The sequence below is a fragment of the Crocuta crocuta genome, unplaced genomic scaffold (genome assembly GCF_008692635.1).
Source record: "Crocuta crocuta isolate KB4526 unplaced genomic scaffold, BGI_CrCroc_1.0 scaffold44, whole genome shotgun sequence".
NCBI lineage: Eukaryota > Metazoa > Chordata > Mammalia > Carnivora > Hyaenidae > Crocuta > Crocuta crocuta.
Genome location: NW_027530179.1, coordinates 2,851,158 through 2,875,379, shown reverse-complemented (window position 1 = coordinate 2,875,379; position 24,222 = coordinate 2,851,158). Strand labels below are relative to the sequence as shown.

The window sequence follows — 24,222 nt, the reverse complement described above, 5'->3', positions numbered from 1 at the left end:
AGCTTGGCTTTGACATTAGTAAGCATCTATTGACCTCGCATTATTCCTTGCCAACTTGAGGTTATTCTATATTGAGAGCAGAGAGTACTCATGTTTTACGCTAAAACCTCTTCCTAGATCCAAGGGTCCCCTTGGTGTCCTGTTAGTTACATTCCGCTGTGGAACATGGGAGGGTACCAAGTTACTGCCACCTCATCCAATATTTTCTGAACATGCCTCATTATGAGACATCCCATGTTCATGAAAACTAGAGTTCTCAGATGCCACACACGATTTACTGAATCCAAATCTTCAGGGGAGGGGCTTAGGATCTTTGGAACAAAAGCCACAGGAGATTTGTGATTTGGCAAGTTTGCGAAACAGTACTGCAAAAAACCAGAATGCAAATGTGGTAGTTAACTGATATATTACTCTATCTGGACTTAACCCAATTAAAACGCTCAGCTTCTTAAACATCCCAAAGGAGTTACGCTAATTCTGGAAATTCTAAGCAGAACCCTAGGGGGATTTATGCATTAGTAAAGAGATTTCCTTAAATCACACTGTTAGGAGGAATGTTTATTAAATTCTACTGACATTGTTTTGTAGTTCCATAGTTTAAGAGAGTTCTGAATATCGTTGGAAGAAAAGCTGTAGAATGATCAAATGGTTAGAAACACCAAACAATAAAAAAGATGTGAAGTAATATAGCTTATATAAGTCCCGAAATGTACCACTTTAGCAAAAGTCTTCATATTTGAGAAGAGATAGTATCCTACTGATTTTAAAATGTACATTTCCCCCTACATTTTAACATCTCTGAAATCAGAATGTATCTTACAGTGGATTGGCTATAATTTTTCTTAGTGGTACATCAAATAATAGGGTTTTGTAACACAGTGTCCTGTAGTCAATGAGATACTGAAACAAAGCACAAGACAGTGGCATTTTCCTCTATTCCTAAACATGCACAAGTGATCTAGGTGTACCGTACCTCTTGCCTGTCCACCTCCACAAGCCTGACCACACTTGAAGGTCCAGCAGCCAACCAGTCTATCCCATCTGCTCACCCAGACTGCAGGATGTAGCTTTTCCTATAGCTCTTATCTGTAGAGCTTATTTTCTTCTGTTTCTCTTGCTTAGCATTTATGTTGCTGCCTGCTTGATCAATTAATTTGTGTGCTACCCTATCACTTTATAAACATCTTGGACTCCAAAATTAAGTGGTAAATGACGTGAACACAGAAAATCTGCCTGTCTCATGTTTTTCCTCCGGGGCCTAACACAGAGCTCCCATTTGGCAATATTCAATACACTTTAAAGGTGATGGAACTTAGGTAGGGTGACCATATACTGCATCATCCAAACAAGGGCATTTTGGAAAGCGAAAGGGGGCACTGAATATTGATGTGAGATAACAGGCATAAACCAGAGGTATCCGGAGCAAATGTGATCCCTCTATATGTGAAAGTTTTTCCTACTCTATTGTATGTAAACCTTTTTGAGGGCAGGGACAATGTTATATTCACTCCTCTTCCCACTATACAAGCAGGACAGTGCTTCCTACCTGATTACCAAATTAGGTATAATTCTTTCTTTATGCACAAAAATAATATGGTCTTTTTTAAGTTTTTAAATGTATATTTTATTTTTGAGAGAGACAGCCCATGTGCAAGCAGGGGAGAGACAGAGAGAGAGGGAGATAGAGGATTTGAAACATGCTCTGTGCTAAGAATGGGAAGCCTGATGCGAGGCTCGAACTCACGAACCGCGAGATCATGACCTGAGCCGAAGTCAGCTGCTTAACTGACTAAGCCATCCAGGTGCCCCCAAATAATATGGGTTTAATCAACCTATACCACCTCATCCCAATGACTCCCCCAAATACATATAATTGTTTTCCAGGAAAATGGAATTATTTTCAAGGACTAACATGCTTTTTTAAATCTTAATCCCTATGAGGATATTGTTCCTTCAGTCAGATGTTAACAACTTCCCAAAGATGTCAACATCCTCACCCCCTGAATAAGTGCCTTTGTTACCTGCCTAGTAAAAGGAACCTTGCAGGTGTGATAAGATAAGGATCTTGAGATGGGAAGACATGGTCCTGGGTTACCTGGGTGGGCCCAAATTAATGGTAATCAGAAGGTTCTTTATAAGGAAAAGAAAGAACAAAAGAATCAGAAAGATTAGAAAAGGCTACACTGTTGCCTCTAAAGGTAGAGAATGGGGCCAAGAGTCAAGGAATGCACTTGGCCTTGAGAAGCTGGAAAAGGCAACGAAAAAGAGTCTCCTTGAGAGTTTCCAGAAGGATCACAGCCCTGCCAACCTATTCTAGACTTCTGACTGCCACAACTGTAAGATAAAACATTTGTAGTAATCTGTTAAAGCAGCTACAGGGAGCTACTCCACCATCTAGTCCGTGAGAACCAATCACATCCCAGCTCATCCTCCATCCATTTTTGGACTCTTACAGCTGAATGGAACTTCTGCATGATTTAACCTCTTCCTCTTTTGGGCTTCGCTGACAGCATTTACTTTGCTCAACAGGAATGTAAGCAAGTATTTGCTTTTCTTATCCCCTTTTTAGATAAGTGATAGAAACCTAATTAAAGTTAGCTTGAACAAAGGGAGAACTTACTGAATCGTGTGAATGGAAAAGCCCAGCGAAGGAGCTGCAGGTAAACTTGGATTCAAGTTTATTGGTATCAGGCTCCATCTCTCGGCTCTGCTTTCTCTACCTTGGCTTTATTCCCAGGTTGACTTTCCATTTACGGTGACAACAGAGGTCACCAGCAGCTGCAACAGACTTATAGTCTACCTATTTAGCAGCAGCTGCTGAAAGACGGACTCTTAACAGTTTCAACAAAAGTTTCAGGACTGAGTCTTTTTGCTTTGGGCAAGGGCAGGTCCCCATCACTGAACCAAGTCCTGCAGTCGAGGGAGTGCAATTGGCTCTAATAGGCAGGCTTGGGTCAGAGTAAGAGTGACCAACTCATCCCAAGTTGCCTGGGACTTTTCTGGTTTCAGCACTAAAAGCCCGGAGCCCCAGACACCCTCAATTTTGGGCAAATGGGGATAGTTGGTCACCCCAGGCCTCTGTGCTGGAAAGAGGGGAGATGTGCTCAGTCCCAAATGACTCCCATAGACCAACTGTGAAAACAAAATGGTTTCCTGGAGGAGCCACCAGAAGAAGAGGACATAAATGTCGTATAGGCAAAAGCAGCAGAGAGATGTCTTCACCATTCTCCCTTCTAGATGAGAGATGCCTTGAAGGCTGGGACTGAACTTTACTTATCTGAGTATCTTTTAAAAAACTGAGCACGTTTCTTTCTACCTAGGCAAGTCTCAAAAGAATTTATCCTGGTACAACTTTATTAAAGACTTTGAAAAAATGCCTTTAGAGTGAAGAATGTCAAACATCGAATAGTTCATGATGGATAATACAGATTCACTGTTAACAGGAGCATTTAAGAATATTTACCATCTTACTTGATTGAGGTTATTAAAAAAAGCCACCTTGCAGAAAATGGGGTGGGTGGAATTTTAGTGACACAAACTCAAAATCACTGAAGCACTGTGATTCTCCCCATCCTTTCCACTCCCTATATTAAAGACAAAGCAGGCATTGTGCTTACATCAACATCTAATATATACTAAAAAGTGAAACTTAGAATACCTTCCTAAGTGATTTCAGATTCGATTCACTAGTTTCAGTTTTGTTGCTTAATCAGACTGAGCAGTGGACAGGAATTGTTTTCCTTTGGGCGGGGTGTGGCTTTTCCTGTGAAACTTTTTTTCTGTGACTTCTAACTTCTGACCCATTCCTGCCAGCAATGAATTATGCATCCCAGTTAGGAGTTTAAAAAGAAATAGCTGCATAAAGAGCTATGTCTCTGATCTAGAAAACAGGATTAAAAAATTTTAAGTGTTGTATGCTAATGCTAAATCTTGAGTCTAGCAAATGGGGAGAATAAGGGAGAAACTGCCTCTAACAGACTGTTCCCAAACCTGACATTGGCTGTGGAGGCAAAGACTCCATTTGTAATTAGTGTTTGTGAATTTAGCCAAGTCAATTCTCTTTGAGGCTCAACATTCATTTGTAAATGATGAGTTTAGTTTATTGCTCCTGGCACGTTTCAATCTCTAACCTAAAAGGGGTTTAAACTTTCTCCATATCTTAAGATTTATATAAAATTCCTTTTTCAAGGGCACCTGAGTGGCTCACTTGGTTGAGCGTCGGACTCTTGATCTCTGGTTGGGTTGCCATCTTGAGTTTAGTGAGTTCAAGCCCCTTACCTGTCTCTAAGCTGCACTGAGCCTGCTTGGGATCTCTCTCTGCCCCTCCCCCGACCACATGCTTGGGAACACACTCTCTCTCTCTTAAAACAAATAAATAAACTTAAAAAAATTCCTTTTTCAAGAGATGAGCTGAAAGAGTATTATAAACGAATGTTATTATTTTGCCAGCGAAATAAAACTATATATATAGATATGTCTGAAAATTACTTTGGAAATGAAAACTTTATGATGGTGTTATGTTTTGGTTTATTATCATTAAATCTCTCCAACAAATCTATAGTGTGCTCCTGGGTGGAGTTTCTGCACTTATTCTACCTCCCTCTCATTTGAGAAAAGAAGTTTGGTTTGGGAAAGATCTCAGTTCAAGGTTTGGACTGAATTGATACTTTAGTAATTCCACATTCTTTGCTGGCTTAGATTTGGACATATGACATAATTCTAGTTAACATAACTGAAGGAGATGGTTGCTGGAGGCTTCTGAGACACAGGAAAACAAACCCTAGAAATCACTCCTGTTGCCCACTGGAGGTGAAAAATGAATTATATGGTTCCTGTTGCTTCTGTTGTATTTATTTCTGGAGGAACCGAACGCTGAGTCTGTTAATAGCCCAGTGGAGAGTTAGAATCTAGCACATGGTGATACTGCTGAGTTGCTTATTTAACCAGTCCCGAAGCCTACCCTGCCTCTGGACTTCTTGTTTCACGAGTTTATAAATATCCTTATTAGTTATGCCCATCTGAAACACATTTACAGTTGTGGTTGAAATAGTAAATATTTGAAGGATTAATAGAAGCTTGGTGCCAGAAGATCCTTATGAATCATTTTGTCCCCCTTGTTCTCAAGCACGTTGTCTGTAAGAAGGAAACCAGACTGCATAGGACTCCCTGTTCTGACCCCGCCATGTGGGCAGTGGCCATGGATGAAGGGAGCTCTTCTCCCCCCACCCCCCACCAATGCCCATCCAGCTGCTGTCTCTCCTACACATTTGACCTTTGTAGCATCTTTAAGCAGTCATGCACTTCGTGAAAGAACAAACAGAATATGCACAATCATGTGCTCCAAATGCCAGAAAAGTTATTTCCACTACATTGGACATTACATAAATTTCCCCAGAACTCAGACTTTTACTGACCATTGTTCAGGGTGGGGAATGTTTTTTTGCTCATAGTGATAATAATTGCTAACACTTACCACGTGCCAGTACTGTGCTGAGTACTTTACTTGCTTTATCTCATTTATTTGACAGTAACCCAAAGAGCTTGGTGCTGTAAGAGGACTGCTTTTACAGAGGAAGAAATGGAGGCGCAAATAGGTTGAGACCCTGGCCCAAGACTGCTGAGCTGCTGAGTGGCAGAGTGAGTATTCAAATTCAGGTCTGGCAGATTCTTGGGACTGAATTACATGGCCTCTGCTATGCCAGTTCTGACAACCCATGCATCTAAGAAGCCTGATACACCAACGCACAGGCCAGCCTTGAGGTCTGCAACAGAAATGAACTTGTGAAGGTACAAACTGATAATCACTAGAATCCAGCCGGCCCCAAATTATCTCTTGAAGCTACTTGCAGACTCTGGGGGTTTGGTAATGGCTATACTCTATAAAGTTCAGACTCATGGTGCAAAACTTAGACCTGAGTTTCTAAGGTCCACTATTGCAGGTTACTAGTCCAGGTACTGGGTTTACACCCAGGAAATCCTCAATGCCTGAAAATATTAACATATGATTCACATTCTTAATTCATTTAATGGGATGTTTGAAAGCACCCACTGGAGCTACAATATTGAATATGAAAGTCACTACCCTCGGAGCTTGTATTTTAAAGTGAGGGAAGGCATGAACCAAATGAATCAAAAGTTCCATTAAATTCAATAAACGTTGAGTTGAGTACCTTTTCTACTCCAGGTTCTGTATTTGGCACTGCAAATACAAAGAGAGAAAAGATACTGCCCACTCTTTACTGAGAATACCGGGGTGACCCAAGTGTTAACAAAAAAATCTACTTCTCGTTGGTATTCTCTCTTTCTGGTAGTAAGTTTAAAGTTGCGTTCTTCGGTTTGACTCAGCTTCCAATTAAAGGCAGGAGCACAGTCCCATATGTATCTGTCGAAAGAGGTGCCCATTTCACAGCTGGCTCCCTGCCACAAGAATTGTGTTTCTGTGTTTCTTGCAACCTAACTTGTAAACTGCCTAGTACCCAACGTCGTGTGCAAAGGCGCTCACTCTTCCAGTAAAACGGGTACTTTGGGTACAATCACATCGTATTTATTCCAATTCATTGGAACTGGCTGAAGCTGCTTTAGCCTTGTGCTGGGCCCTGGTGCAGCCAAAGTCGTTTTTCCTGCGGACACCGAAGCAACCAGGTGCACATTAACTAGGGGCGAACTGGGCTTAGCAATAGCCAGGGCCCTTTCCTGGACTCGCTGGGTTTCAGCTCCCCTGAAGGCCACGCAGCCCCAGGATGATATGACAGGGGCGTGGTGGATGATAGGCATGGACCTCTTCGAGGTCCAATGCTAACNATCTTATTCTAACCAATCGCAAAGGGAGTTACATTTAACGCGGCTCCGGCAACCAATCAGGGGAAACGTCTCAGCCCCCGCCGCCTGTCGGGTTCCAGCTGGTTGGCAGCAGGTTCCGCTGTCGCGCGCCGGGCGGCTGCGCACAGTCCGTAGCGGCCCCAGCAAAGCGGTTCTCTGGGAGGTTGGGGCTGTTAACAACCGCGGCTGGAGCGGCCGCCATTGCGCAGGCGCCTTAAGAAGTGTCTCGCGGGTGTCCCTTCGGGTGTCCCTTCGGGTCTCCCTTGGCCCCGAGGACCCACGAGCGCCGGGTTCCGCCAGTGCTGAGGTCCGCGTGCAGGCAGCGGGTGAGTGTGNCGTTTGCATCTGTTTGAATATTAGATCACAGTTCATGGTCATTGTATAGTCAAATTTAAGAACTCATTTCCTAGAAAACCAGGCAGCAAAGGTAATATTTACGTGCTTTTTATAGGCTGGGCGCCCTGTTAAGCACTCTCGAAACAATGCTTCCTTTTCTCGGTACAGCAACCCTATGAGATAATAGCGTCCCAATATGCAGACGAGGAAATTCCGGCTCAGAGAAGTGAAGAGACGTTCAACATTGAACAGCTAGTGACAGACAGATTCAGGTTTACACCAGCCCTGACCCCAGAATGCTTTTGCATACTCACCAGGTGGTCTGCTGGACCTAAGCCTGCGCACCCGCCCAGTGTTATAGGAAGTGAGCTGTTCGTTTTGATATTATGGTTTTCTTTCCTTTCTTCCTTCCCTCCCCCCCGAAGTTGTTCCAGGCTCTTTTGATGCAATTAAACTCATTTGAAAGCAAGGAGGAGATGTGGGTTTTTTGGTACATTTTTAAAAAACTGTTTTATTTATTTCTGAGAGAGAGAGAGAGAGAATGTGAGCAGGGGAAGGTCGGAGAAAGAGGGAGACACAGAATCTGAAATAGGCTCCAGGCTCAGAGCTAGCTGTCAGTACAGAGCCCGACGTGGAGCTCGAACCCACAAACCTTGAGATCATGACCGTGAGATCATGACCTGAGCCGAAGTCAGATGCTTAACCAACTGAGCCACCCAGGTGCCCCAAGGAGGAGGTGTTTTAAGTATTTTAGTATAGCTACAAAGTATAATTTGGGAGAAATCTTGATGAGAACACAAGAAACACAAGAAGTAACTGTTTTGAAGATACCCGAAAATTTTGTGTGGGCTTGAACATTGGAGAATAACTTAGAATCCTAGAATTTTTAAGACTGATAAAATCTTCTAGAGAGTATTTGTGTTTTTTCTTTAGAACACTGAGAAAATAATAATAATCTAGAGGAAATCATCAAAGTTCCCCCGGTTCATAGACAATAATGCTATTTTATTTTAAAGCTGTATAAAAGCTTAATTATACATATTTGTAAAGTCTTTAGAATAGGGCTGTTATATTACAGAGCAGATGACAAGCTAATGGTGACGAAAGTCTTTCACCGTTTCTTGTAACTGTTACACTCTCCACTCCCAACTTGCCACGGGCTAAGAATGCCAATAGGAATTGCCTGACATACATTCCACCCAGGTAAAAAATCACCCTAGATGACATTGAGCGTGGTCTGTCCCCTGAACTGACAGCTACTTACTACTTCTGATTGCTCTTGGGAGTGGGAGTATAGTGCAGTTGAGTCTGCTTTGTTTCTTCTCTCTGCTATTTTTATGGTTTGAAAAATTTCAGAATTTTTCTCAAAGTTTAGTAATATATAACACCTAGTGATTTTGAGTTCTTGAAAATTACTTGAGACCTTGTCACTGGTATTTTGTTGATAATAGATTGATACCCTGTGTTAGAATGAAACAGAATGCAGTATGCGTCGATATGGATGCTGTTAATGAAAGACACTGTGGCATGAAAAGCTTTGGTAATCGTTTGGAGTTTATTACTAGTTTTGTCAACTTGCTGTTACTAGACTTGTAAACTGGTTGAGGGCATGAATTAGTAAGTGCATAATAAAGCTACTAAATTGCTTTCTGAGCTTGGCCAGTCACTGGACTTCAGCTCCATTATATTGAAAAAGAAGGGGTCTGACTAAATTGTTTCCAATTATTTTACAGTTGCACAATAATTCTGCCCTTCATACTACAGACTTTCTCCTACCGTAACAGCTTTGTAACTGGGATGGATAAAGGGAAACTAAATTTGAAAGCCTGTCCTGTACACTGAATGCATCCTCATTTCACAAACACTGAAACTAAATCTGAGAGAAGTTAAGTCTGCCTACACTTGCCCATCTACTAAATGTGAGCTCGAGCTCCGGGATCTTTCTGATTTCAGCACCTATAATCTTTCTACTCCCTGCTTCTAAGCCTGGGGACAAGGATCCAAACAGTCTGTGAACACAGTCCTGAGCCCCAGGATAAATAGCATGTGTACCTTGAGCATCATTTTCATTCAAGAATTGGAGAAGAAAGATTTTGATTTATATTTTTAGATAGAGGGTCCGACATAGGTTTTCGTTTTGCTGTTGTTTTGCATTTGGAAGGTGGTATAAAACATTTTCATGTTTTTAAAAATTTTTTTTAATGTTTATTTCTGAGAGAGAGAGATAGAGACAGCGTGAGCAGGGGAGAGTCAGAGAGAGAGGGAGATGCAGAATCTGAAGCAGGCTTCAGGCTCTGAGCCAGCTGTCAGCACACAGCTTGAAGCGGGGCTCGAACCCATGAACCGTGAGATCATGATCTGAGCTGAAGTCGGACACCCAACCGACTGAGCCACCCAGGCGCCCCAAACATTTTCATGTTAGAATATCGCAGGTCTGGGGCACCTGGGTGGCTCAGTCGGTTGGGTGTCCGATTTTGGTCAGGTCATGATCTCATGGTTTGTGAGTTCGAGCCCCGCGTCCGGCTCTGTGCTGACAGCTCGGAGCCTGCAGCCTGCTTCAGATTCTGTGTCTCCCTCTCTCTTTCTCTCTGCCCCTCCCCTGATCACTCTCTGTCTCTCTCTCAAATATAAGCATTAAAATTAAAAAAAAAAAACACAATAACACTGCAGGTCTGTATTATGGAGTACAAATTTCACATAATTTTGGAGGTACAATGAGACATCAAAGATGTTTCCCATTTTCTGGCAGGGCAGTTCAGATGCTTTTAAGATTACAGTTTCATTCCCTCTTTTGTTGTTGTTAATATAATAGTTTTATTGAAATGTAATTCACACATTATCCAGTTCGCTCATTTAAAGTGTACAGTTTTATGGAGTCATAGAGCCATCACTACAGTCAAGGTTAGACTGCTTTTCATTGCCCCAAAAAGGAACCTCATGCCCATTGGAATTTGCTCCTCATTTCTCCCCAACCCCTTGCCCCAGGCAGTGCTAATGAACTTTTTCCATCTCAAAGCGATTTGCTTATTCTAGGTATTTCCTCTAAAAAGTCCTTTGAGATCTTTTGTGAGTGCCTTCTTTCACTTAGCATAATGCTTCAGGGTTTCTCCAAGTTGTAGCATACATAGCACTTCATTCCTCTCTATTAGTGTCAAATAATATTCCATTGTATGGATATGCCACATTTTCTTTATCCCATCACTTACTGGGCATTTGAATTGTTTCCACTTCTTGCCCCTTACAAATGTTGCTGCTTTGAACATCTGTGTATAAGTTTCAGTGTGAACAGATGTTGTCATTTCTCTTGGGCATACAGCAGTAGTAGAATTTCTGGGTAATAGGGTAATCCTTGTTAAACTTTTAAAGAACTGCAAGAATGTTTTCCAAGTGGCTCTACCATTTTCCATTCTCACAAGCGTTGTATAAAAGTTCTAATTTCTTTACATCCTCGCGAACACTAGTTATTATCTTTTTTATTCTATCAGTCCAAGTGGGTCTGAAGTGGCATTTCATTGTGGTTTTGATTTCATTTCCCTGGTGACTAACGATGTTAAACATCTTGGGGCACCTGGGTGGCTCAGTCGGTAAATGTCTGACTTCTTGGCTCAGGTCATGATCTCATGGTCCCTGAGTTCGAGCCCCACGTCAGGCTCTGTGCTGACAGCTCAGAGCCGGGATCCTACTTCGGATTCTGTGTCTCCCTCTCTCTCCCTTCTGCTTGTGTTCTGTCTGTCTGTCTGTCTCTCTCAAAAATAAATAAACTTTTTACATTAAAAAAGTTAAAAAAAATAATAAAAAAACCCCATCTTTTCATGTGCTTATGGGCTCACCTTTAGAGAAACGTCTTTTCAGATCCTTTGCTCATTTTTTAACTGGGTTGTTTGACTTTGTATTTTTAAGTTGTTATAGTTTTTTTTATATATATTCTAGTTCCAAATCACTTAACAGATAGATGATTTACAAATATTTTCTTCTATTCTGTAGGTTATCTTGTCTTTTCTCTTCTTTCATGGTATCCTTTAAAGGACAAAAGATTTTAATCTCAATTTAGTCCAATTTATTCATTTATTATTATTTTAGGGGGAGGGGTCACTTTTGCTTTCGTTGCTATACCTAAGAAGGCTTTGCCTAACCCAAGGTCATGGAGATTTACTCCTATATTTTCTTCTAAGAGTTGTATAGTTTTAGCTCTTACTTTTGGTCCCTGAGCCATTTGTAGCTAATTTTGATGTATGGCATGAGCTGAGGGGTCCGGATTTATTCTCTGGCATGTGGGTATCTAGCTGTCCCAGCACCATTTGTTCTTAGAGATAGATAATTCTGCCAAAAAAGGCTTAGGCATACTATTTCTTCTGTTTGTAGTAACTCCTTGATGGGCTTAGTGTTGAAAACAAGACTTTACAGTGTGTGGCCCTAAAGCACAGCATTACAAAGACATTTCGGCGTTGTAGGACAGAGTTAAAGCATGCCTCTGTTTGTTCTTTCAGGACTCTGGCCTGATTCATAACTTTGATTATTTATGCCCCTATGGTGAGTATTATAGATCTGAAAAATGTAAAGCCCTTTTCCCTTGATGTGTGGCACGTATATATGTAAATTTTTGTGGGCATACACTTAGTAACGTTAGATACATATTGAATGGTTTTTAAATTTTTTTAATGCTTTATTTATTTCTGAGAGACAGAGAGAGAGAGAGAGGAAGCATGAGCAGGGGAGAGTCAGAGAGAGAGGGAGATACAGAATCTGAAGCAGGCTCCAGGCTCTGAGCTAGCTGTCAGCACAGAGCCCGACGCGGGGCTCGAACCCATAAACCGTGAGATCATGACCTGAGCCAAAGTCGGATGCTTAACCAACTGAGCCACCCAGGCGCCCCTTGAATGGTTTTTTAAAAAATAACCTAAAAGAGTGGTGGGGCAAGACTTCACGTGCAGGAGGAAGCTTCAGGGTGTTTGGAAGCATGCACCGTTACTGAAGAGCTGTTACAGGCCACGTAGAGCTCCTCAGATAAATGGCTGTTCTCTTTTACACGTCTTTGTAGTACATTTCAGGCAGATTGTGATGGTGAAATGTGGTAAAAGGAAAGTAAGGTTGGCAGTCATTTCTGTACCTGTTTCATAGTAATGCGCGTGTGGGGAGGACCTGGGCCCTGCAGGGACTTGACCCCTGGGCTGGAGTGTTATTTCTGCACGGGAATGCTTGGAACATTTTTTTTTGTGCCAGCGTCCCGATCAGAGCCATACCCAGGAAGATGAGGTTGGGAGCAGGTACTGGGGGAGAAAGGGGAAGGTGAATAAGCTAGGAGGTCAGTGACAGGAGGTGCTAACGGCTTTAAGAAGAACGGCCGCTGCAGAGATGGGAGAGGACGGGAAGCTGCTCAGAGTGCGGGCTCCTGGCTTTTCCCCAGGCCTGACCGAGCCGGAATTTTCTAGGTGTGAGGGCTGGACAGCTGCACTTGTAACGAGCTTCCCTCCATGATGTTTAGGTCTCCTGTGCTGTCATAGACGCTATGCAGACAGAACTGACAAGGCTGGAGCCACATGCTTTGTCAGGGCAGCTCTGTATGAGACAACAGGGAAGCCCTTTTACAGGACTGGGAAGCTGAGGAACGGAAAAAGATGTGGAGGTGCGGACAGTGCATTGGGTTTGGCACGTACCAGACCTGGCTTGCCAGAACCGCCTGTGCGGTGGGATTGCTGGGACATGTAAACTGGTTACTGGGGGAAAGAGCAGGGCAGTAAATCCTGTTTCTAAAACATGTGTTTAGGAGTGTCTTTAAGGTACTGTGGCACTTGTTTGCTGTGTCCGTTGACTCTTCTGGAAACACACACCTGTGCATGGGAACGTAGCCATACTGTAGAGAAAAGAGGGACTCCGCTAAGTCCAACTTGCATGGAGACCTGCCACCCCCCCAACCCCCCCGGCCAGTTCTGAGATTGCTGGAGTCCCGGGCAGCAGCCTGCACAGTGTCGTCGTGTGGCCGCACTTGTACGGATGGTCCGGGATGGGGGGATGAGTTGTGCATGAACGCTCGGTCAGGGGCACCAAATACCGAGTGGGAAGAGACATGCTGTGTCTGTCTCGCTTCTTGAGAGTTGGTACTGCTGAGCTGCGGCCAGGGCTGTGTCTGTGCAGAGTGTCTCTTAACTCTGGTCTTCGGAGCAGTGGCTTGATTTTGTCATGGTGTACTGCTTTTGGTCTCGTGGACGGCATCGGCGACAGATGGTGTGTGCACCAGCACCCAGAAGGCAGCCCCTCTCCGGTTAAAGTGGTAGGTGTTTCAGACCCAGAGAGCCTCATTAATGAGATTCTGTGCCTATTTGGTCTTCGCAGTTGTTAAGTCCCTGGTTCCGAGAGGGTCACAGCTTCAGTCAACAAACGTTTGAATGACTGCATGTAAAAAGATCATCTACCTGGTGTGTTTGAAGGAAAGAAAGTCTCTGTCTTCAAGTAATCGCGGTTTAGTTGGGAGAAAGAACAACACACAACTGATGGCTCATGCATGGACTTAATCATCATGTGAGCTCACTGCTGCTTATGCCTGGGACCTCTAGCTTCATATCCCCGCGGCCATCCCTTGGGTCTTCTTACTCTGAAATAATGAATTTGCTCACTTCACTCTGACCACAGCCTCACAGCCTTGCAGCTGCCATCAAAACTTCCAGTCCAGGGGCACCTGGGGGGCTAGTCGGTTAAGTACCAACTTCAGCTCAGGTCATGATCTCCCAGTTGGTAGGTTCGAGCCTGGAATAGGGCTCTCTGTTACACAACAGAGCCTGCTTCCGATCCTCTGTCCCCGCCTCTCTCTGCTCCTCTCCTACTCATGTGCACATGCTCTCTCTCTCTCAAGATAAATAAACTAAAAAAAAAAAAGAACCTCTAGTCCAGGAGCCTCTCCACCTCATATGTGTATATCAGCTTCACCTCAAGTGCCGCAGGTCAGACTTTAGCCACTCCTTAGGATAGTCAGCGGCCTTCATTACACTTCAGTTTCTGGCAGAATCTCACCGCGCAGGCAGGACCAGCTGCCTGTTTGCTCAGGCCTGTGGCAGGGCCGCCGAAGGGCTGGAGAAAACCGACCAACAGTGTCTCTAACAGCTCATGACACCCACGGTCAACTGACCACCAGTCCTTACTGTTTCCCTGAACTCTCTCCCCTTCTCCACATTGGCCATTTGAGACTTTCTCTGGGTCTCCCAAACCTTTGAACCTTTCACCATACTGCTCCCTCTCAGGAATCGCCCCTGCCTCTTGGAACACAGAGAATGTAGCTCCCTTCAACCCCAGCCCTCACACCCGTTAGCTAACTTAATAGCCTTTGCTCTCTCTCTCTCCTGTTACAATGAAAAAGATATCCCCTCCATCTAAAGTGAACCATCCTACTTGATTCACCTACCCTGTCTTCTTTTTTAATTTATTTTTTAAATGTTTTATTTATTTCTGAGAGAGAGAGAGAGAGCATGAGCAGGGAAGGGTCAGATAGAGGGAGACACAGAATCTGAAACAGGCTACCGGCCCTGAGCTGTCAGCACAGAGCCCGATGCGGGGCTCAAACCCACGAACTGTGAGATCATGACCTGAGCCGAAGTCGGATGCTTAACCGACTGAGTCACCCAGGTGCCCCTACCCTGTTTTCTTAAGGATCAAAGATGATAGAGACTGAAGACAGGGAGATTTATTATGGGAAAGCTGTTTTTATAATCAGTGGATTGTCGGGAAAAAAAATAATGAAAAATCAGCAGAGCTCTGAGCCTGGGGTACTAGGGAGAATAATTATGTTCTTGATAGCAAAAAGGAAGTTTAAGGGCTATGGTGATGAAAGTTATTTCAGCAGCTGTTGGATTTCTTCAGAAGTTAGCGTGGCATCCAAGTCCCTATAGGCATCGTCTGTCTGTCAGCCTCATGTAAATACTAGGAATGGATCTTTTTCTCAAGTAATATTTACTTCTTATCCTTCTTTTCCTGCTGGTATTTTCAACAGAAACTGGTGCCGAGCCAGTATGGTAGCATTTCTACCACCTATTTCTGTGGGTTAAAAGGAACTTGGGGGGTGGGTGCCTGGGTGGCTCAGTCAGTTGAGCGTCTGACTCTCGATATTGGCTCGGGTAATGATCTCAGGGTCTTGAGATCAAGCCCCACTTCAGGCTCTGTGCTGATAGCATGGAGCCTGCTTGGGATTCTCTCTCCCTCTCTCTTTCTGCCCCTTTCCTGCGTCCACACATGTGTGCTCTCTCTCTCAAAGTAAATAAGTAAACATTAAAAAAATAAAAGGAACATAGAGTACCCATCATTAAACTGGAAAAATAATCTCCTTCTCTGGAGCCCCCGAAGGCTTGGTATTATTTCTGTTTTGTGCAAAAGGATCATTTTTCTTTCTTCATCTGTTCTTTTTTATTAAGTCTTTTTAAAGTAATCTCTATACCCCACATGGGACTTGAACTTACACCCCGAGATCAAGAGTTGCATGTTCACCGAGTGAGCCAACCAGGCACCCCTGTTCTTATTCAGTCTTTAAGATAATTTCTGCTACTACAGACAAGCGAGGCCACCAAACAGGAGTATCTGTGTGGAATGTAAGAGCGGTCCGTATCCCCTTCAGAGCATGAGGGCTGGAGCGGGACATACATAAATAGGAAAATGGACAAGTAAAGCCAGTTCCCCGCCCATCCCCCTCCCCCAGTTTTAGCTTTATTCAATTATCCTTGAGTAAGTGGTGTTATTTAATTTTAAGTAGGTATAAAGCTGGTATGTAAACAGTTTATAAATGTTGATTCTCTTCTCCTGATGGCTAAACTGCTGAAACATAATCCAAATCAAAACAGCACTTCCACTTATGAACTGTGTTTTTATATTTTAGGAACCCTGATTGCTCTCCTGCAACACATTCATTATGAAGTTATTAGTAATACTTTTATTTTCTGGACTCATAACTGGTTGTAGCAGTAACTCTTCCCATAGTTTGCCACCCAGGTTACTACTGGTATCCTTTGATGGTTTCAGAGCTGACTATCTACAAAACTATGAATTTCCTCATCTCCAGAATTTTATCAAAGAAGGAGTCCTGGTGGAGCATGTTAAGAATGTTTTTATCACAAAAACATTTCCAAACCACTACAGTATTGTGACAGGCTTGTATGAAGAAAGCCATGGCATTGTGGCTAATTCCATGTATGATGTAATCACAAAGAAACACTTTTCTGACTTTGATGACAAGGATCCTTTTTGGTGGAACGAGGCAGTACCTATTTGGGTGACCAATCAGCTTCAGGAAAACAGATCAAGTGCTGCTGCTATGTGGCCTGGTACTGATGTGCCCATTCACAATACCACACCCTCCTATTTTATGAATTACAGCTCTTCAGTGTCATTTAAGGAGAGACTAAATAATATTACCACTTGGCTCATCAATTCGAATCCACCAGTCACCTTTGCAACACTCTACTGGGAAGAACCAGATGCAAGTGGCCACAAATATGGGCCCGAAGATAAAGAAAACATGTACAGAGTGTTGAAAGACATAGATGACCTTATTGGTGAGCTTGTCCACAAACTCAAGGTGCTAGGATTGTGGGAAAGTCTTAATGTGATTATAACAAGTGATCATGGGATGACCCAGTGCTCTAAGGAGAGACTGATAAACTTGGACCTCTGCATTGATAATTCAAGCTACGCTCTTGTAGATTTGACTCCAGTTGCTGCTATCCTTCCTAAAATAAGTAAGTAAACTTTCAGCTGAGGGATATTTGGGAAGGGGGCAATTGAACGAGGAGGGTGTGTGAAAGAATGAAGCTCTGGCTTTTTGTAGTGTAGTATCATAATTCTTAAACTTGCTCAGGGTGAGATTCTGTGTTTGTCCCCTTAATGTACAAGTCTTTAAGCAGTTAGCTTAGGGTTCACATTCAAAGAGATTATTTCTCTGCTTTTTGATTTATTTCTTAATTATTCACGCTAATGGAAAAAGACATTTTTGTCCTTAAAAAACGTCTTGGATGTTTGTATGAGATACACTGTTTATCCACTGATCTTAGAATTAGTAATAATATGTAATTAGTTTATGTTTTCTTAGGAAGCTATATATGAATATTGTCCCCTCTTGTATACAAGTCTACCAGAGAGAGTCACAAAATGAAAAAAGAGATATGTGAATGCTTGGAAACACAGAAGTGTGTGTGTGTGTGTGTCCCCAACAAAGTCACATAATTGTTATTGCTCTGATTTTTTAAGAATTAAAAGTGATTTAATAGATGGCATTTTTCAGAATTTATTTCTAGTTATTTTAGTTTGAAATCTTTTCTTTCTTTAGCAGTCAATTGTGATTTGTTTTCCTTTACTGCTTCCTTTTTCTTCCAGATACAACAGAGGTTTATAACAAACTGAAAGCCTGCGACCCTCACATGAATGTTTATCTCAAAGAAGACATTCCTGCCAGATTTCATTACCAACATAATAATCGAATTCAGCCTATTATTTTGGTTGCTGATGAAGGCTGGACAATTGTGTTAAATAAATCATTACTGAAATGTAAGTATTTAGGATATTTCTGTTGTATCTTGGGAATAGATCACTCATTGGGACATACTTCTGTTAACAGGGTGCTTTGATTTAGAGATGTCAACACTGTGTAATCAGTTCACTTTTTGACTGGATAATTCATAGGTTTTCATCCAACAGCAATTTAAAACCATATTTCACCTTTAGAGAAGAGGTGGGTGACCTTAAGGGCAAATGTGTAGGCGTACTCTCTTACCCACGCTGCGGTTACTTTCAGCGACATTCCAGGTTGGCTTTCTTGATTTGTATAAAATGGGAGAGAAGTAAAGAAATGGTAAAAGGGGGGAGATTCGACCGTTCAAATGCCTTTTTATTTTTTGAGTGCATTAATAAACATCGTCCAAGTAACCTGAAGTCTTTCCCCAATGATGAAATCACTTCCTTGAGTGCTATCGCTCTTTGGCACGCTGGGAAAGATCCAGAAGGTAAACAAGCAAAAACCTACCAAGTACCCAAAACAGGTGTGTCAAAATCTCTCCTAAAGCTAAGGAAATAATAGGGGAAGAGTTACAGGTCTCTCCTGAACCGAAGCTTATTTATCCATATGTTAAGTTCAATTTGAATGCTTTTTAAAAAAATTGGTTTCATAGTCTGTAGCAGGAGTCAGAAAACTTCTGTAAAAGACCAGAGAGTAAATATTTAGGTTGTATAGGCCAACTGGCCTCCATGTCAGCTACTCAGTTCTGCCTTTGTTAACAGGAAAGTAGCTGTAGATATTACATAAACAAACTGACATGGGGTGGGGGGGGAGGGTTTGCAGTGAATTTTTTTTTTTTTTCAAATAGTTTATTATCAAATTGGTTTCCACATAACACCCAGTGCTCCTCCCCACAAGTGCCCTCCTCCATGCCCATCTACCCCCTCCTCCCCACATCCATCAGTCTTCAGTTTCTCAGCATTCAATGCAGTGAAATTTTGTTCACAAAAACAGAAGAATAAATTTGGCCAGGGGCTGTCATGTGCAGACCCCTGATCTATAGCACATCAGAAGCTTCAGACAAGGATAAGACTAATGGTTATTGGAATTTGTATGTTCTTTATACTTATATACTCACTATCGAAAACTGAGAAAATACAGAAAAGTTTAGAAAAGAGGGGAAAAAAATATCCATTATCCCTCCATACAAAGGTATGGGCAGATGTTAATTGTGGGAATTTCCCCCTTCTATACCTTTTTGCTATTGCATATACATGTACATTTTTATACTCTTGAAATCATAATATCTATATATAGAGTTTTATTCTGTTTTTATTATATTGATTACATGCATTATTCTTATTATGAAATATTTCAAACATAAAATTAAAGGGTAATGTAACAAAAACTGATACACCTTCCACTTGGTCATTTGCACTTCATATGAAAGCAGGAGCTTAGTATGTTAAAAGGGAATATTTGCCAAAATAAAGCCCAAAACTGAGATTCCAGTATTGGGGTCATATTAGGGACTGTCATATCATGTTAGATTTGGAGTTACAGGTTGGTGATCTGGTTAGACTTCACAGTCAGTACAAGAATCCCTTCTGTAATATTCTCAATTACGTGGCCATGCAGATGTTAAAGTGTTCATTAGCTGTCAGTAAGTCAGGTGTATATTATATAATCCTGTTTCTTAGCACAGGAGGAACTGGCATAGGTAAGGCTGCAGATTCATTTCTTCCCCATTTCCTGGATGTACTCACTTTTGCTCTCTCCAGTTATTTGGACCCTCAGCCCACCCACTCTTTTTCTTTTATAATCACTAATGCTCTTTGCATGCAAACAGTGCTGGAAATTGACGGTTGAAATAAGTGGGGCCAGAACTGAAAGACAGATACCTCAGGTCAAGAAACAGTTTCAAAGTCTCAGGTCATGACCAGTTGGAAAAAGGGGTGTATGCATGAAATGAGGGGACATGGCTGAGTTGAAAAAAATAGAAAATTTTATTTCTAGCCCCCATCGGGTCCCATTATTCAGAATTTCAACGGATGGGAATTACACTGGCAAGAATCAGTATATTTACATTAGAAGCAAGTTATTTTGTAATAGAAAGATCATTCTTTCTGTTAAGTGCTAACATAATTTTTGTTCTTTTTTCAGTAGGTGACCATGGTTATGATAATTCTTTGTCCAGTATGCATCCGTTTCTAGCTGCCCACGGTCCTGCATTTCACAAAGGCTACAAACACAACACAATTAACAGTGTGGATATTTATCCAATGATGTGCCACATCCTGGGATTAAACCCACGTCCCAACAATGGAACTTTCAGTCATACTAAGTGTTTGTTAGTTGACCAGTGGTGCATTAATCTCCCGGAAGCCATTGGAATTGTTATCGGGGCACTCTTAGTCTTAACCACGCTAACGTGCCTCATAATAATCATGCAGAATAGACTGTCTGCACCCCGTCCATTTTCCCGACTTCAGCTGCAAGAAGATGATGATGACCCCCTAATTGAGTAGCATGTGCTGGAGTTTATACAGAGTATCTTTGATTAGTCACGAAACCAAGGATACATTCAAGGGATGGTGTTATAACTATGAAAAATCTCCTCTGAAAGACAGAGAACTTAGACCAAGCATGCTAGAGTTATTCTGTTTTTCCTTGTGTTTTGTTTTGGTGCATCAGATAATACAAAAAACCCTGACCATAGTAAAAGTTGCTAGTAAATGGTTAGTCAACACCACCTCTTTCTCTAACTAGAAACCTTTTTTTAAGAAAAATATTGCCTCTGCCTTTTTTTTTTTTTGCAATGAAGATTTGACATAGTTTTGAACAAAAACATACCCAAATTTAGTAGGCATGCTTTTCTAATAAATTTTTATACTTGTAACTGAAACAACAGAAATCTTTTTGCAATTAGTGGATTTTATGTATCAGGAAGGAAAAGTTTTCTATATTTTTATATTTATTAACTTTAATAGAATTTGTATCCTATGTAAACCTGTGACATAGGAAAACCTCTGTGATGGTTAACAAAACTGGTTAAGCAGGCAGGACAGATCTAGCATATGAAGAAATGCTTTTTAAGAAAAGCTACTCTAGAACACAAAACAAAGACCATGTGATACAAAACCCAAGTCTTCACCATTGTGTCTTTGTTAAGACCTGTAAACTGTTGGAGCCTCAAAAGATATCTTTTGAAGATTGTTGCTAATAAGAAATTAAGAAAATAGAATTGCTTTCCTCTATTTGTGCTTAATGCCTTTATGTAAGCTATTCATTTGTGTGCGTGTATGTGTGTGTGTGCAAGTGTGTTTGTGTGACGAGTATGCAGACTCCCTGGGACTTAGAGAAAGTGTCAGAGGTAGGCTCACTTCCCCAGAACATGGCTCTCAGGAGAAGGGTATATTTGCACTTCCTATTTGTTTACTTTCTTCTGACTCACAAGCTAAAATCCTAACTGAAGAAAGCTCATCAGTTTTTGTTGCCATTTTTTACTTTCTCATGTTATCTTAACCAGAGGTATCCAAGTCTTGCAGCAAAATTTGTGATCTGAATACAAATCTGGTTTCAGCTGGGTCAGAATGAGAAAGAGAGATTTTGATATCTACCTTTGGGACATTATGCCTCACTTTTCAGGCATGGAATTTGGTATCTTTTGATCTTTTCCACTATTCAGATGTTAAAAGTGGCAGAAGAAACTCTTAAGCTCTGTTAACCTTCTGTAGCCTGAGTGCTGCCTCTGATTTTCTTCAGTGTTTGGTTCGTAGAAATAATCACTCTGCTCCTATTTTTGCAAACATACCTGTTCAGAGCCAAGGATCTGCTGTGAAGAACGGTTGTCCTACCTTGCCAGGTGGTACTTTCTAGTAAGAATTAATATGCAGAAAGTGAGTTGTGGTAAACTAGATTGTATCTGTTACAGGAAAAACTGGATTTGAGAACCATCCATTGGGACCCGAGGCAAGCCATTAGCAGTGTGATCTTCAAAGTTCTGACAATATGAAAGAAACTAGATCACTGCCTTTCAGATAAAAATAAATTATCCACAGTAAATAAGCAGCCCAGTTAAATGTTGATCTTTTAGGATGGTAAAGAACAGTGCTGCCAGTCATTAAACATATAATTCATCCAATTTGGTCACTGCTAATTTTGTGATCCTAGCATTTGACACCTATTGTTTGGGGAGGTGCCTGAGAAGCATTTGTAGCCTGCACAAATAGTCCATGCTATAGGTCTGAAGTTGACTGTATTAAGAACAGCATCATAAATACATGAAATAAAACCAATAGGACTAATTTTGCTTTCTGGCAGATTTTTTTGATTTTTTTCCTCACATAAAAGTTATCCTAAAAGGTAATACTATTTTTTCTGAACAAAATAAAAATTTCTATTTCAATTTCCATTAAAAAAAAAAAAAAACAGATGAGAACAGTCACATTTAAAACAGTGGACACGTTTTGAAGTATCTAAAATAGTAAAATATTATATACGAGCTCAGTAGAGCTTGGTCCCTGCAATGCCATGAGTTTTAGTGATTGCCTTCATTTGACTGGTGGTTATGAGTTTCGGAAATCTATACACAGCATCCAGCCTGTGAGTGGATTTCATATAGGATGGAAGAGGCAGGAATGTCCCGTCAGTGTCCTAACCTCTTGAATAAGACATTTACATTATCTGTCTTGTCTTTCATTCCATTCTCAAAATATTAATCAACATTGTAAAATTTTTAATGTATATATGCTGATGGGACAAAACAGTATTTATTTAATCAAAGAGATGTTTATATATTATATTGAACTTTGTGTTAATTCATTTGTATCTTTAAAAAATTCTCATTGTTCAAGCCAATGACTCCTCTCGTGCATTGAGAAATTCTTTTAGCAGAGCTAGCCTTTTACACTAAGGTTCTGGTGTGTATTTTGTTAAATCACGGACTCATATCCTGACGTGGTTTCTGGGTGATAGAAAGCATTTGGCTCCAGGAAACATTTAACTGTTAAGGACAACAATCCTCAAAGGTAATAGGAATACTGTTTATGACGTGGTTTTTGTTAATTCCGTGAGCGAATTCGGAGTAAGGACATTTACGCGTTGCTAGTATAGAGATGAGCGTAGCTGCCTCCCAGAGTCAGTACTTACGAGGGCAGTTCTGCTGCTGTTACTAAGGTGCAGGTTCTTCCGGTAAACATGAACAGAATTCTAATAGAAATGATTTCAGTGCTCTGTACTGTAGGCTCTGTGCTATTGTTTCATCAAGCTTGGTATAAGAACTGTAAGATAAATTATCAGAATATTAAAGAATTAAAAATGCCTTTGCCTTGTTGTTGGGTGTTTCCCCCTCTTGCCCATATCTGGTAAGATTTAAGGATGATGGCACTTAATTCCTTTTATTTGGAGGTTTTACTTCATTGTGAATACATAAAGTTACAAATGAAGGACAAAGATGAGATGGGAAGTGTGTATTTCATAGTCACTTCTTAAAATAGTGTGTAAATAAAATGACATGAGTATGCTTTAAAGAAATCTTTATGTGATGCCTTAAGTTGAAGTAAAATATATTTTGACTATATTGTTTGGATTCATTGTTAATGACTTTGCTTATGATTAAAAACTTTTATGTGAATAAAAACATTTTTACTGTAATTATTAAATAGAGAGTGCACTGTTACTGAGTTTTTAATTTGTCACCCTACAAAACACACATACTGTGGTGGATATTGACCTGACCCACAGTAATACTGCAAAAATCCACACGGGCATTCATTACAGATTTTTTTAAAGCCAGGATTAAGTATATAAACATTTGACCAAATTTTTATTTTTTAAAATGTTTATTTATTTTGAGAGAGAGGAAGTGTGAGCAGGGGAGGGGCAGAAAGCGAGAGAGACAGACAGACAGAATCCGAGGCAGGATCTGAGCTGTCAATGCAGAGCCCAATGGGGGACTCAAACCCACAAACCGTGAGATCATGACCTGAGCCAGAAGCTTAACTGACTGAGACACCGAGGTGCCCCTCAACCAAATTTTTTTTTTATATTTTTTTTATTTATTTCTAGGAGAGATAGAGACAGTGTGAGCAGGGGAGGGTCAGAGAGAGAGGGAGATACAGACTCTGAAATAGGCTCCAGGCTCTGAGCTGGCAGTCAGCACAGAGCCCGACGCGGGGCTCGAACCCACGAACTGTGAGATCATGACCTAAGCGAAAGTCGGACACTTAACCGACTAAGCCACCCAGGCGCCCCTCCTCAACCAAATTTTTAAAACAATGTATAAGTATTACAATCTAGCATGAAGACACCATTGGAAAGAAAGTCAAGATAAATTTTGTAGAGCTTCCAAAACTATAATTTATTCGTGTACAGTAGAAGGGAAGAAGTTTGAAAAAGCTGATTACAAAACTCTAGAGGTGAGGGGGGATTAAAGTATTTAAACTGTATTGTATAATGGAATACTACATGGCAATGAGAAAGAATGAAATCTGGCCATGTGTAGCAACATGGATGGAACTTGAGGGTGTTATGCTGAGTGAAATAAGTCAGGCAGAGAAGGACAAATATCATATGTTTGCACATATAGGAGGATTAGGAGG

The 24,222-nt window shown here is 41.2% G+C and overlaps 1 protein-coding gene across 5 annotated transcripts; it reads left to right on the top strand.

The window, feature by feature from the left end:
- Positions 1-2,356: 2,356 nt before the first annotated feature.
- Positions 2,357-23,283, top strand: ENPP4 (ectonucleotide pyrophosphatase/phosphodiesterase 4). Of its 5 annotated transcripts, none has more exons than XM_077764849.1 (5): positions 2,357-2,533; positions 5,529-5,637; positions 16,010-16,868; positions 17,503-17,673; positions 19,784-23,283. In XM_077764849.1, the coding sequence occupies exons 3-5, from the start codon at positions 16,043-16,045 to the stop codon at positions 20,146-20,148; spliced, it is 1,362 nt and encodes a 453-aa protein (XP_077620975.1). In that variant the 5' UTR covers positions 2,357-2,533; positions 5,529-5,637; positions 16,010-16,042; the 3' UTR covers positions 20,149-23,283. The 5 variants fall into 5 exon arrangements, with proteins under 5 accessions (XP_077620975.1, XP_077620977.1, XP_077620974.1 ...); XM_077764851.1 differs by lacking the exons at positions 2,357-2,533; positions 5,529-5,637 and adding exons at positions 6,927-7,145; positions 13,486-13,671 and having other exon boundaries at positions 16,507-16,868; XM_077764848.1 differs by lacking the exons at positions 2,357-2,533; positions 5,529-5,637 and adding exons at positions 6,927-7,145; positions 13,486-13,671.
- Positions 23,284-24,222: the final 939 nt, after the last annotated feature.